General features: G+C 41.1%; 1 protein-coding gene across 4 annotated transcripts in view; it reads left to right on the top strand.

Annotated features, from left to right (window-relative positions):
* POLD3 (DNA polymerase delta 3, accessory subunit) overlaps nt 1-10,643 on the top strand; it is a 44,320-nt gene extending 33,677 nt beyond the window's left edge. For 3 of the 4 annotated variants that reach the window (XM_027562913.1, XM_027562912.1, XM_027562911.1), the window contains exons 10-12: nt 2,875-2,984; nt 4,087-4,165; nt 8,413-10,643. In XM_027562913.1, the coding sequence (XP_027418714.1) occupies nt 2,875-2,984; nt 4,087-4,165; nt 8,413-8,615 (392 nt within the window). In that variant the 3' untranslated portion in view covers nt 8,616-10,643. The other variant, XM_027562915.1, reaches the window with a different exon arrangement.
* The last annotated feature ends 4,526 nt before the right edge of the window (nt 10,644-15,169 follow it).

The following is a 15,169-nucleotide window of genomic DNA, read 5'->3' as shown; positions in this document are numbered from 1 at the left end:
AAAGTAGTTTTAACTGGTATGTTTCAGGCTTTGCTACCGTTTTCAGTCCTTGCAAATTGTTTATAGAGAATGGTAAGCAAATGACCCACCCCCACCCCTTTTTTGAAGGTTAAGATAAGTAGTTTAAAAAATTTCCTAGGAAGCTATGAATGGTTTCCAGGAATTCTAATTACCCATCTCTTCCAGAAAACTGGTAAACAGTGGTTACATTGCTAGATCCCTGCAATTATCTTTACCACAGTTCTTATTCTGCCCCAGTGAAGGGTGCTTTCCTGGGGTAAGTGATGTTTCACTACTTGAGTACCTTTCATCTGAAGAGCTGCAAAATCACTTACAAATATAATTAAAACACACCAATGCACCCATCATTCCATAGCTTATATCACTAAAAATATGTTGAAGGAGTACAGTCGTCTTGGTAATAAAGACTAAGGCAGACAGACATGGATTCTAACATATGAAAGTGGGCAAGTATTTTTTTTATTAAGTCTCTTTGAACCTTGGTTGTATAAAACAAATAGTAATAGTGATTTTTGTGGGGTTATTATAAAAATGAATGATTAATGTTTGTAAGCCCAGAAAATTCTAGTTGTTTTCCCTATCCTTTCTTAAAATATTGTAATTAAAAAAAAATTTAAGTAATACATATATAAGTGTTATATATTAATAGTAACCTCTCCTATCAGACTCACCTAATTGACTGATGCTTCTCTTGTCAACTTCTTCTCATCCGCCTTCCATCTTCCAAGGGTTTGTTGAAATTTCTTATTCCTTAGGAGCTCTTGGCTCCTGTGACATTCTCTTCCCTATTATGAGGGGGTTACATTTCTTTCCTTTATTATTGTTACGTTTCTCATTGAGGGTGTGTGGAAGGCAGAGGGAGGCATATGCCGAATCTTCCTTGACTTAGAAGCTCCTCATCCCAATTATAGTTCAGAAAATGATTCTTTTATTAAAAATGTTACTGTATATTCAGCGCTAGGGAAGTGGTGGTGCCTCTGCCTGTATGGAGCTTAAGAGTCTGAAGGGGGCTCTAAACAGCTCCACACGTGCAGTGAGGGGGTCTTAGAGGGTGCCGCTGGGATTGTGTGTTTTCCTTGGTTAAGTCAAGTGGTTGCAGAACTGGAAACAGAATCAGAACTCATAAATTTATGACTGAGTACTCAAAATTCCTTTTCTTTGGCGTCCTCACTGCATAAACGTCTCTCCTACCACTGTAACTCATTGCTTCACAGCTTTCTTAATAACTATACCTTCAGGAAAATGGGTGCTTGGTTCTGGTGGTTTGACTGGACTTTTTCTTTCTCAAGCTCCTGACATGTTCTAGCCTCCCAGTGCTGGTTAATAGCTGGACCACTTTGCTTTTATGTTTCTATTTCCTAGAGTTTATAAAGTTTGGGGGCCCATTTCATACTTGAAGTGTGTAATTTATTGTTTCTTTCTGGCTGTTGTTCTGCTTCACCTCTTTAGGTCATTTGGCCTTGAACTCTCCACTGTCATAATTTTTAACACTGACCTAATGAGTTGGGAGAATTTCAGATCCAAGACTTGTGCTAAGAATTTGAATACAACCAGGAGATTCAGGGAGCAGGTGAGGCTAAGCAGCTCCCCAATCCCTTGACCAGCAGTTTCTTTGCGGTGATTAAGCAATGGGTCAGCTGAGGATTTTCACTTCCCTTCTCATGGGCCTTAAACTAAGACCACTGTTTCTGGAACTGTTCAAAACTGATGGGATCCCTCTGGTGGTGCTCTCTTTTCAGGTGGTACCATTTCCATAATCATATTTGTCTCCTTAAAATATTCTTTTCTTGCTGATCGTATAATGAGCAAGTCTTAGTTGTTAGAGCTATAATTGTGATCATCATTTCAAAGATGATTCCACAACCCCATGGTTTATGCTGTTCAATGTCAGCTGGAAAATTTAAGTCTAACGGACATCTCAGGTGATTGCAAATAGTCCTTAAATCACAGTCACAAAATCATTGTTACTATTATTTATTGCATACAACAGAAGTTCATAGAGATTTTTTAAAAACTTGCCCACCTTCATATGCTAGGATCCATATTGGTCTGCCTTAGTCTTTATTATTAACCCAAGTGTTCTCCTTCAGTATGCTTTTAGTGACATAAGCTTAAGGAATGATGGATGTGTTGGTGTGTTTCAAATGTAGTTGGAATGGAGTTGTAGCTCTTCCGTTGAAAGGTGCTCACACTTGGTATAATCTGAGGACTCTCTCCACTTACTTCATCTTAAGAAAATGTCTGTCCCTGCATGGTAGGCAGCATGGGATAGTTGAAATAGTCAGGCTGCGGAATCAGACTGACTGGGGTTTAAAACCTCTTGCCTCAGTTGCAAGCTCTGTGCCCCTGGCAAGCTAATCAACCTCTCAGAACCTCTGTTTACCCAACTCTAATGTATGAATGATAGTATTTGTCTCTTAGGTTTGTTATAAGGAGAAAGTGAAGTAATGTCACTGAAATAGATGACACATGGTAGATGATCAGTGGATATTTTTAAAACAACTGCATACCCTGACTTATCTATAAAATTAGAAGCTAGCTAAGATGATCTCTAAGGTACATTCCAGCTCTAATAATTTTTTTAATTGGACTACAATTGCTTTACGATGCCGGCTCTAAAAATTTTTGATTCTTTGATTCTCTTTATATGAAAATTGATAAAATGTGTATTTTAAAGATATCTGTCTAGTTATATGTATATTAATAGATATATAACTGCAGAGTCCTTGATTGTCGTGAATTACTGCTTGCAGAATACCCTTTGCTGGACATGGAAGTGTAGAGAACTAGTGAGCGGGCATTGTACCAGACACTGTCGTGGTTCTCTTATCTAAGTTTGTTCCCTTATTTCAGTCATACCAGACTCTCCTGGAGCTTATGAAGCTGAGTCACCATCCCCACCTCCTCCTTCTCCTTCTCCTGAACCAGTGCTAAAGACTGAGCCGGAGCCTCCTCCTGTCAAGGTAAAACTTTACTGGGATGTGTCCTTTATCGCCCAAGAATGAAGCCACTCTGCTGCGTTAGTTCTCTGCTCTACACTTCACATGTGGCAGTAGCTGGCTCCTATCTCATCCTGCTCTCCTGTAGGTGGTACAGAATGGACATTCCCTCTCTTCTCACAGGAAGGGCAAGTTGAGCCATAGGGCATCATCTCAGGAATGTAGCCGAGGTCAATCCTGGGGGCTCTTTAGTTTTTCATGACTTCCAGTTTCAGAGCAGCTGTGCTATCCAACTTCTATTGGCATTATGCACAGTTAAGTGTAGCAGAGTTTGTGAAAGAGTAGAACAAACAACTTATGTGTGTTTGTTGCTCTTCTAGAAAAGGGCTGCAAATGGGGAAATACAGTTTTCAGTAATCTTCAGCTGGGTCTTGTCTGCATCTTTAAGTGTAAATAATGAAGGATTGAGAAGTTGGGTTTGTTTTTTGTTTTTTTTTTTCTTTATGATTATTAGTTTTCCTTAATTCATTGACTGTCATTTAAATTTTGCACTAAATTCCTCATTAGCTTAAAAGAAAATGGAGTGAAAGGCCAGTGGAGAGAAAAAGAAGTTGGTATAAGTAAACCTTTTTGATACTGAATTAGACAGTTGTAATGTTGCAGTGTCGAGGCTGAACTAGCAGGTATCCGCAGCAAGGCTGGATGCCTTGGAGACTGCAGTCTAGGGGCCTTCCCTGGGCGCTTCCAGTATCTGCTGTGGCCTTCCGTTAAAGCCCTTACCGCAGTGGTCTGTTTTCCTTGTCTCTCTCCTCCAACTAAGGCTGTTGTCCTATTGGTCTTTTTAACCATGGTGCCTACTCTCTCCAACAAAAGTTTGTTGACTGAATGAACACAATTCTTTGCTCAGCATGCGGCCTCTCTTCTCACAATGAGGTATCAATGAGCATAACTTGTCTGTGGTTGGGCTGGTCCCCTAAAGGGAAATTTGTAGATACCTTGTGTAACTTTTTATCCTCATAAAATATTGGAGGGTGATTGTCAAAAGATAAAAAAAAATTTTGTTCTTCTCTACAGCTTGATTGGTTAGTTTAATGTTGTATCCTCTGATCTTCCTGTGACCTTTTAGGGCTCTGATGGAGAAAACAAAAGAAAACGAAAACGTGTGCTGAAATCTAAAACCTTTACAGATGAGGAGGGCTGCATGGGTAAGAAAAAATGTTGGCTCCAGGGATAGAGTTATGACCGTAGAGAGCACCTTAATCCCTCACAGAGCAGGGCGCCTCATCACCATGTGATGCTGGCTGCTTGGCTGTGGCCCACACTGAGTGGCTGAGTCGGGGAACACTGCAACTACAGAGTACCTGCTTCCTGTTTGTTTCATACACTTGAGATCTTGGATAAAAGTTGCAGCGTCTCTGGTTGGGGAGTTTCTTGATCTGTGGCGTGGAGGGGAAAATAGCCATTTTGCCTACATGTGAGATTGTTGTGAAGATTCACGTGAAGTAATAGATTTAAAAAAAACACTTTCAAGGTGAAAACCACAATACCAACTTTAAGTATTATCAAAGACACTGAGAAACAAGTGGGGTTGTTTTGAACGTTTATTTTATACATTTGAACTGTGGAAAAGAGGCTCCTGCAGATGATTGGACTCTGAAGAGAGTGTCAGGAGTCGTCTTCATATTTCGTCCCATTTGTTGTTTAGAGGGGTATGACTTCCATATCACTTCCTGTGTGTTTCCTGTTTTGTAAGTCATGTTAGATAAAAGCATGTTCCTTTTACAGAGATGTAGAGGGAAAATGCAATTCAGGCTTTGAGTCATCACTTGAGTCCCGATGAAATGTTAAAATCCTGGTACTATCTTTTGTGTTTGTGATGAGTTGTGGGTTTAGGCTCTTCAACCTCTTGTTAGGGAGATGGCCCTTAAGTGTCATTTCTTTTTTCCTGTGGCATCTGCCACACCTCAGCTCTTGTAGAGAAGTATTTTTTCCCTTTCTTGATTTTCCTTTTCTGGTTCACATTTTTGTCTTAAAAAGGTTTAATTGACTATGAAGAATCAACTTTTCCAAACAGTGTGCTTGTTAAAACTAGTGAAGACATCTCATTGACCTTGAGCCTCTCTGGTTCCCTACCTCACTCAGCTGAAAAGGCCTCTGCCACTTTCACTGTAGCATATGCTTGGGGAGTAAAATTCCTCACACAGGACATTTTGGTCTTTGCAGTGCCAACTTTCTCGTGAGCCTATGAATTCTGGACTTTGGTCTTGTTTTATTTGTTTTTGCTTTCAATCTTCTAGTCATGAATTTCAAGCCTCTTGGTTTGTTAGTGGTAATTTATGTATTTACTATTGAATTTTTTTATTCGTTTTCATTTTAAGAGGACAGAAGCATCAGTGCTAGTTTTTTCCTCCTGCTACCCCAAAAGAAAAGCATCAAAAATACCTTTATAAGAGTTCATTGGGGATTTGTGGCTAATTACATATTGCTTTGTTCAAAACACAGTTCTCAAGTTTTGGCCAGGTATGGGATGTGAACTTTTTTGTACTCCTGTCTCCAGACAGGACTATTAAGAGCCTTGGATGCAACAATGAAAACTGTGCTCACATAGCACATTTTTTTTGAAAAGTTTTTATTCCAAACTCAACTTAATGAATCTTGGCTCCTGTAACCAACAAAAGAGTTCTGCTTTTCTCTCTGTGCTCAGACTGTTCCAAACGTACCAGCTCAGGGGGCTTGTCCTGCCCTGTGCTGGATCGCAGTTATTCTGTAGATTTAAAAAGCTGATCTTTCCCTTTTTGTAAGTTCACTGCAGGGACTGGGGAGTTGGGCCCCTGAGATATGTGTGGGGTAGACTTCTGGACAGGGTAGATTTATAAGAGCAAAACAGTTGAGTGGAAAAGAATTCTGTTACCCCCACAAACTGGGCCTTTTTTTTTTTATGGCAGCCCAGAAAAGTGGCATGTTGTTCAGCTAAAATAAAGGTCCTGTATTTTTAAGTTGAAATCTCCTTTGTTCTGTAGTTTGAAGTAGCTACAGCTTTGAATATAGAAATGCTCCTTTTAGCTCTTAAGGGCTATACCAAGTGTTCTGCTTAAGAAATTCTGTTGATGCTGCCCTGACTGATTTTTAACTCCTTTAAGCAATGGATTGCACAGAACTGGCAATGAGACAGCCAGTGGTTAGTCAAGAAATAATGAGCTAATTGATGCTGAAGTTTAATATTATAGACATGCCACCAGTTTAATACAGAATATAGCTTATGGAGGAGCAAGTTTTGTAGTAAGTCATGTCTTTTCTGTATGTGTAGATAGATGGCTCTTTGGACTTGCCTGATTTGAGATATTGAGTAAACAGCTCATAATTTTGTTCCAAAATCCAGTTATGTAGTACTTTGGCATCAGAATGGGGATGATGTTCTGCAATCATAATTGTTGCACTATAGGCCTACCATGGAAGGTCTCTAAATAATCTGAGAGCAACATTTCTTACATTTTGCTGAGTATATACATTACTTGAAGATCTTGCCAGATTTCAAATTCTGATTCAGTAGGCCCTGAGGGTAGGACTTAAGATTCTGTATTTCTAATAAGCTCATGGGAGATGCTAATGCCTCTGGTCTGGGAAGCCTTAAGGCCTCCAAGAATGCTCAATATATATTTTAAACTTTTTAGTGTTTATGTAGTCTCCAAGTTGGCAGGAGTCACCCAAAGTGAATTCTAGGCTCTTGAAAGTAATGATAAATCCTAGGAACTCTTGCGGGGTGGGGGTGGGAGGACGACTGTTAATTATGCAACCTTAATAAGAATAGACGGATAAGGTGAAGGAATACTCCACTGCTAGAGCCAGTTGATCTCCAGCATGGCCAATGAGGGGAAAATATAGCATTAAAGAGAGCTTGCCAGAGATTACTGGATGTATTTGTACTTTCTCTGAGGCAGCAGATGACCTTTTACAGGGAAGCAACGAACAGTGATTCTCAAGGTGTGGCCCCCAGACCAGCGGCATGTCAGTATCACCTGGGAACATGTTAGAAAAGCAAATTCTCAGGTCTGCCCCAGACCTACTGAATCTAAACACTCTGGAAATAAAGCCCAGCCATCCATGCTTAAACAAGGCTTCAAGTAATTCTGATACACATTAAAATTGGAGGTTAGGTAAGTGACATACTAGGTATTAGAACACAGGTGTATTTGATTCCAAAGTCTATGCCTCTAGAACAGTTTGACTGACATATTTTATTTGAAAGACATGATCAATAATTGAGAGCTTGAAACTATCACTGTTCCTTAATGGGAAAAAAAAATACCTTTCACTTTGCTCACTTGAATATGTATTATGCATATTATGTATATGCATGTATATGCATATTACTCTGTTCCGCTAAGAAAAGGAGTTCTCCGTTTTTCATCATGTGCTGAGAAAGGGCTTAGGTGGTGTTGGTTGTGCAGCTGCTGCATCTCTCTAAAGTCACAGGAGGGTGGCATTGTACTGTTTCTTGTGGTTGCTGTGTACACTGCAGTAGTACTGAAGAACCTCGTCGGTTCTGGAACATCATTGTTGGAAGCCACTGTCTGTGCCTGTGCCCTGGGGGCTTTCTTGTAGTGACTCCTCACTCATGGAGATTTTTTTAAAAGTTTCCTGTAGGAAGAATTCAGTGAATATTTTGGTAGGAGAAAAGGCAAAATATGCCCTTGGCCGACAGGGAGTAAAAGCACTGGTAACTTTCTCATTTTATCATCGTCTTTCCTTAAAACTATCAGGTTTGCCATCTGATTGAGTTTGCCTGAGATAGTGTCTTCATGATGCAGACCACTGCTAAATCTTGGGTCACTGAGAACCAAGAACTGAACAAGGGAGGAACTAGCTAATCTCCAGTTCTCTGTACTTAGGACACATGGAGCCTCGTGACATCAGGGCAGGGCTAGCCAGGAGGTACCATGGCAGTGAGCCTAGCTAGGCAGGACGGGGACTAGCAGGTGGAACCGAGACTAAGAGCGGGAAAACCAGAGGTGGCGATGGCAGCACTGTGGGTCAGGAGGTGAGACTGAAGAAGTCAGTGAGAGTGTGGAGATAGAAGCAAGTGTTTGAGATTGGAAGCAGACGGTTCTCATACAGGGTTCAGGCAGTTAGCTAGCACAGACCAAGGCCCAAATGCAGGATTTGGGCAATCAAATGATACGGGCCCACTCAAAGATGGGACACAGCAGTGACAGGATAGGGGTAATGTTGATTTTGAGCCACAGCTCGGGCCTGTGAGCTCAAGATACTGTCTCCAGCCTGAGGTGGGATCTGATCTCCCAGCAGTATTAAGCTTCGGTGATCGGTGAGCACACCTCTCTTGGTCAGTGGGACTGAGGGGATTGGAGTGAACCAGACAGCTTACTCTGTCTAGAGAGCAGTGTTCTAAATGACTCAACCCACTCATATCCTGTTTTTTCCCTCGTTCTACCAGTGACTGAGAAAGTCTACGAGAGTGAATCCTGCACAGATAGTGAAGAAGAGCTTAAGATGAAGACTTCCTCTGTCCATAGGCCTCCTGCCATGGCTGTGAAAAAGGAACCCAAAGAGGAACGAAAGGGCCCAAAGAAGGGAACTGCTGCTATGGGCAAAGCCAATAGACAAGTGGCCATTACTGGCTTCTTCCAGAGAAAGTGAACTGCCATCTCTGCTAGGTCAGAGATGTGGTGTGGTCAAGGGACAAGCCCAGGACGTACAGACTCTCACTTACTGTGTAAGTTCATCCAGCGCCTCGCCTCACCTGTGTCAAAAGACTGTTCTTCCACCCTGTAAGGTTTATACGGCTTCTGGTTTTCAGCAAAAAAGAAATCACCTGGACGCAAGAGGCAAAAGAATATTTAAAAAGCTGTTACCTTCTAATGACATTTTTTTAAGCACAATTTTGACCTGTCCAGGAGAAGGTTTCACTCCAAAAATATATTGGAACGGGTTTCTGAATTATCACTGAAGCCATTAGTGGCTAATCCACTGTGTCCTACCCATCCTTTGCCCTTACCCATCCATGTGTGGCTCAGGAAGTGATCCTCCTCGTTCTTTTGTGCTCCGTGGACTTATGCAGGTATTTTTTTATCCCTGAATTTTACTGGGTGTGTCTATCATCCCCCTACACTCCCTTCCCCACTACCACCCTTCTGTGTGAAGTATTTTCTGTAAGTCTTTTAAAGCTTGGACTAAGGCTGAAACAAAAATCTGCCTGTAATCCTCTTATCCTCCATTATAAAGTACACTGACACACCTGGCCACAGACCAGCATGTTACTTGTGTTCTAGCCCTTTCACAAAAGCTCTTACTCTCTAGACCTTTACTTGCAATTAGTGGTTAGGGAAAAGCCTGAGGCAGAGCACAAATAGAAAGTAATGATGTATTCAACCCCCAGAAATTACTTAGAGTCAGCACTGATGATATTAGAGGACTTGTCATGTTGCTGGCGGAGGGTGTGCTGTATATTGCTCTTTGTGATTTTTGTCTCCTCTCTGCTCTCCCTTTCCCACTGTCAAGACCTAGAGAGGGAAACCCACACAGTGAAATGAAGGCTAAAAAGAGAAGTCCCTTCTTACACACAGTGTACGACAGTTAAGTAAAATTTCTCCTCTTCAAGGAACCTGAATATTAGAAACAGCAGTTTTCCAGAAAGGTAATGAGAAAGAGGTAAAGCACCTTGGCTGTCAGTGTCGCTCCTCTGTAGTTTTAACTCCCCACGTGCTTAAAAGTAAAGGTTCCCCAAGAAGAGATGGAGAGAGCCAAGTCATTGGTACATCTCAACATTTTCATTTTTTATTCGTGGAAAATCATTTATTTAGTGAAAACTTGGAAGCAACTTCCTGTATGGCTGGACAGTGAGCTTGGGGGATGGAGGTGGTGTGGTCGACCTTGCACAGTGAGCTCCGAGGAGAGGAAAGGAACGCAGGCTCAGCTGCTGGCCTGACTCATGACTAACAGAGGAGGGATGTCTGACTTGCCTCTTCTCCATCCACCTTTGCCTGGTGTATGTCGTAAGTGATGCAGTCAGCCATCTACTGTTTAAGGTTAGGTTTGTGACTGACCTTTAATTAATAGGAGCTTCTTTAAGCAACTGTCATCCAGGCCCCTCCAGCCAGGCACCCCATGGACTTGATTAAAACCAGAGGTTTGGGAGATGAGTCCCGGCGATATGTCTACAACTTGAGAAGACAGAGGCTTTGTGAGCAAGCTGAGTAAAGGTTGACATATTCCAAACCTCTTTCTTTTTAAAACGTAAAAGGACAGAGAGAAGGCTGGAAGGGCTGAACTTAAACCTTTACAAAAAAATATCTGGAGAGGAATCCCTTTTAAATGGTTATTTTTGTCATTGCCTCTAGTCATTTTTCTAACTAGAAATGGAAAATTAAAAAAGCAACAATCCAGTTGTTTTTTAAAAAATTACATTGGGATCTCTAATAAAATCACATTTCGAATTGCAAACCTCTGGTGCTGGTGGAGTTCTGTCTTTGCAAGGATAATGCAAATCCTGTGATCACTGTGCCCAGTACGCTGCCTACACTCTGAGCCGTCTGTGAGGCTTGGTAAGTAGTAAGTACTGGCTGTTTTTTTCTTTTTGTAAAAAAAACAAAAAACAAAAAAAAAACTACCATGTTATTCACATGAGTTAAATAAATTTGAGAAGTTGTTTTAAAACAGTGCTTCAAACTGAGTGTCTGATGAGTCTGTTACTTGACAGGACAGCAAGAGTGTATGCAATTATTCAAACTCTGAACAGGAAGAAGGCTGGTTTTCAGTTTATATTGTTAAAATAGCATACCCATAGTCTGAGATGGACAAGTTATTTGCTGTCTTCATCACTTTTCAGCCCTGTGGGAAATCTTAGTTTCAGCCAACCTCATGTTTTAGTTCCTTGAGAAGAAATTCTTGTCCTGATCCTGCACATTGTGTTAGTCTGGCTTCACTACTTGCTGGCTGTATGACCACGGGCAGATTTCTAAACCTCAGGTTCTTTATCAAACTAGACCTCAGACAAGTTACCGTGGATTGTCAAGGGTGAAGTAATTTATATACAGAATAAATTCAGAACACGTAGGTGCTTTGCAAATGATGGCTTCCTTCTTGATGTCATAAATGATGCAATTAGCCACCAGCTTCCTGAAATGTTATCGAGGATATGACCCAGATGTTACACTCTTTCAAAATCATCATTCTGGCTGTAAATGTAGTCAAAGAGGGAACGAAGATTGTTATACTGTTTTATGCAAGGTTTTAGAGAGTATATTTTCCTACTGAGAGAAAGTAAGATTCACAAATGACTATCTTTACTATTCATGAAGACATTGTACATCACGTCAGGCTTCTGTCGTGACCACTAGACTATAGAATCCTAGAAATTCTATAGAAATCCTAGTTTCTTCTACTAGTTGTCCTCAGGAACTGGTAGAAGAAATAAGGAGGTAAAATGAAATTGCAGCATCACATGGTGAGTGCAGTTGTAAATGAGCACAGGGTCTTCTGAGAGCCCACGGGAGGGCGGGTGTTGGGGAAGTCTTCCCAAAGGAGAGAAAACTAAGCAGTTTTTCTGAAGGATGAGTAGGATTCTACCAGGCAAAGATGAAAGGATTTTTTTCCAGGCAGAGGAACAGGACTTTTAGGGGGAAAGGAACTGTTAGAATTTGGAAATAGGGAGGAAAATAAACCGAGAAGCGAAGTCGGGGTCTTGCTAAGGAATTTGGATTTTATTTGAAAACTGTGGGGGCCAATTGAAGAATTTTAAGAAGAGTAACATTAGAAGTTGATGTTTGTTTAAGCATGACAGCTGGCATTGTCTTTGATTTTGTGTGCCATATAGGGAGTGTTTCTACCCATGCTCGCACGTTGTATCTTAGTTCTAGTGATATTTAAAGTTCTGATGGAATTAAAAATGTCCTGGTTAAAGTACGACTGCTTAATTCTGGCAGTCGGGATAGGCAGCTGCAGTATTTTCCCTTGTCTTCCTGCATCAACACAACTTTCTCTAGCAGAAGTGATTTCAAGTTTTTAAAAAGTGATTTTAAAAAACTGGTAGTTCTCCTCTGACATCTCAGTGATATGTGGCTCTGCTCATTTCCCTGAAAAAAGCAGAGGACGAGTGGAACAGTTCTATTCCTTTTCTTTGTTTCTCTAAGAAGACATTAGTTATTATACAGGAGAGAGCTGAAGAGAAGGGCCATATAAGGAAACGAAATAGTTGCTCCAGGACCTGAGTAGAGTGAGTGCATAATAACATATTTGCCAGAAACGTACTCTGTGTCAAGACTCGTTTTGGTAAACTTGTCTCCTTTCATTGGTTCTGGGACCTCAGTATGCTGTCATGCAGCTTTTTACCACCGTGAAACATTCTGGGGCTGCCTCGTTTTGTTGGGAAAAGGCAGTGTTGCTTTCTGAATTATTACCCTGGCGGCTCTGTAAATCAGCCCATGTTGTCACCATGCCCTCTCTGAAGGGCACATTGTACCCAAATGACTGCATTTAGGATTGACTCTTGCCACTCCCTGCTGCTTGACACTTCTCACCACTTGTATCTGTGTCCAGTTTTTTTTCGTGTGTTCTTAAGTGTGGGCCACCCACAGATTGCCACCCAGGCTCTTGAGCCTGAGAAACTTGGGAAGGCTTCTGATCCAAACCCACCTTAACTCTAGAATTCCCCTTCATTTCAACCCCTAACTATCGTCTGGCTCCTCCACCACCTCTGCCCTTCTTTTTTCTCATTTGCTTTTTGCCAGACTTCTTGTTTTTTGAGGCTTCACTTTGGCTTCCCCCTCCCCCCCTTTTTTTAACACTCAAAGTTCTTCACGGCTAGTCTTTTTTTCAGTCCTTTAGGCTTGCTTTCTCAAGGTTCTTATGTCTTCTACTGAACTGCTCATGAAGAATGGGAAAAAATCACATTGTTCAGTATCTGCTTTGGTCATTCAAATCCAAAGGGTCAGGGAGTTGTTGAAGAGTAGTTATATTTAGTCCTAGATAAGGTACTTGAGGGATTGCAAGAGCTCAGAGGTTAGCATTTTGGAGTGGAGCACACGCACACTAAAGAGCATTGTATAGCAGCTGAGATGGTGCTTAGGTGAGGGGCAAGAGGGACTTAATTCAGAACAGAAGCGGGATAATCATAATGGGCAAAATCCATAGTCCCATGTAAAGAATAACAGGATTTAAGACAAGAAACAGGCTGAGGGAGGCTCACCATTTTAGTGGATTTTTCTCTAGCTGTTTGAACATGACTATTTACATAATCATGGTGTAAGTAAACCATGATCAAGTGAATCCTTACTGGGGTTATTTCTGCCCTACCTTAAAAATGAGAATATTGACAAGATAGCAAGCATGTACCCAGGGTTATTCCAAAAGGCAGGATCCACATATATTGGATCAGTGTAAATTCAACTCAGTTTTGTACACACACAACAATTTTGACATACTGGGGAAGCAGGAAGCTGTGATGGAAGCAACACAAGTTGGGAGGCAGTGGGCCTGGATTCAAACCCTGTGCCAGGCACTGACATCAAGTGAGGTACTCATCTTCCAAGAACTTGTTTCTTCATCCTTAGAATGAGCTATACCATCTACCCTAAAGGGTTGTTTTCAGGCTCCAATAAAATGATGCATGGGCAGTTAGTCCCTAGTGTTTTGACATGCATACTGTGCTAAGTCGCTTCAGTTGTGTCTGATTCTTTCCAGCGCTATGGACTGTAGCCCACCAGGCTCCTCTGTCCATGGGGTTCTCCAGGCAAGAATACTGGATTGGGTTGCCATTTCCTTCTCTAGGGGACCTTCCTGACCCAGGAAAAAAACCAGCATCTCTTATGTCTCCTGCATTGGCAGGCGGGTTCTTTACCACTGGCATCACTGGGGAAGCCCCATTTTGACATATATTTAGCTAACACAAGGGCTTCCCTAGTGGCTCAGCTGGTAAAGAATCTGACTGCAATGAAGACCTGGATTTGATCCCTGGGTTGGGAAGATCCCCTGGAGAAGGGAATGGCTCCCACTCTGGTATTCTGGAGAATTCCATGGACTGTATAATCCATGGGGCTGCAAAGAGTCGGACACGACTGAGCAACTTCCACTTCCACTTTAGCTAACACAAAACAGGACACCTACTGTGTGGCAGGTACTGTTCCAAGAATGTTGAATGTATTAGCTTTTTTTAAAATTGAGGTATAGTTGATATATAATATTAGGTATACAATATAGTAATTCACAATTTTTAAAAGTTTTAGTTTATAGTTATAAAATATTTGCTATATTCCCTGTGTTGTAAATCCTTGTGGCTTACTTATTTTATATTAGTAGTCTGTACCTCTTAATCCCCTATTCCTATCTTGCCTCTTCCTCCCAGATATATTAATTCTTAATCCTTACAACAACCCTAAGAGACAAGTTTTTTTTTTTTCTTCCCATTTTACACATGAGGAAACTGAAACAGAAATAATGCAACTTGTTCAAGATCACCGAGTCAGCAAGTGACAGGCAGACTATCAATCGTGACAATTTGGCTTCAGTGCCTGCAGCCTTAACCCTATGCTATACCGGTTTGGGCTCTATATTAGCTCACACTTCCATACTGCCTGATTATGATTCATGTTCATTTTTACAAGTGAAAATACAGCTAGGTTGTTCAGATCCCAGGCTGTCAGATTTGAAGGTGATCTTACTGTTTATCCAACTCAACCACCCATCTTCTGCCTGAGTCCTCTCTACAGCATTCCTGCCAAGTGGTCTTGAATCTATAAACAAAGATTCAATTATGTTCAGTATACCATACTTACTAAATTACATAGATAAGTAAACTAATAAATGTTAGGAAGAATTTAAAGAGAGGCTAGAATAAAATTTTATGATTAATTTTTAGATCATCAGGAAATTCTTCTGAATCGAGCATAGTTTCCTAAGTAATTCATTTAGTTGCTTTTAGTCTAAATCAAGAATGCTGTTTTTCCTTGGAAAAGATTGTCCAATTCTTGGCCTTGCCTTTGACTTAACCTCTGTAAGAAAATCAAAAAATTTGGCTTTTTTTTGCCCTATTGAAGCCATGTTGAGTTCACAGGTAGTAAAGTGGCTTCAGGACGCGTGTTAGCCTCTGATGGCTCTGGATTAGACCAAGGGAGTCTTCCTCAAACCAGGTTTTCCTAAAAGATATGTGATGATTGCATAAACAGCATAATCTGGTATTGTGGGTTGTTTTTTTTAGC

This window comes from Bos indicus x Bos taurus, chromosome 15 (genome assembly GCF_003369695.1).
Source record: "Bos indicus x Bos taurus breed Angus x Brahman F1 hybrid chromosome 15, Bos_hybrid_MaternalHap_v2.0, whole genome shotgun sequence".
Lineage (NCBI taxonomy): Eukaryota > Metazoa > Chordata > Mammalia > Artiodactyla > Bovidae > Bos > Bos indicus x Bos taurus.
This window is presented reverse-complemented; position numbering and strand designations above follow the sequence as displayed.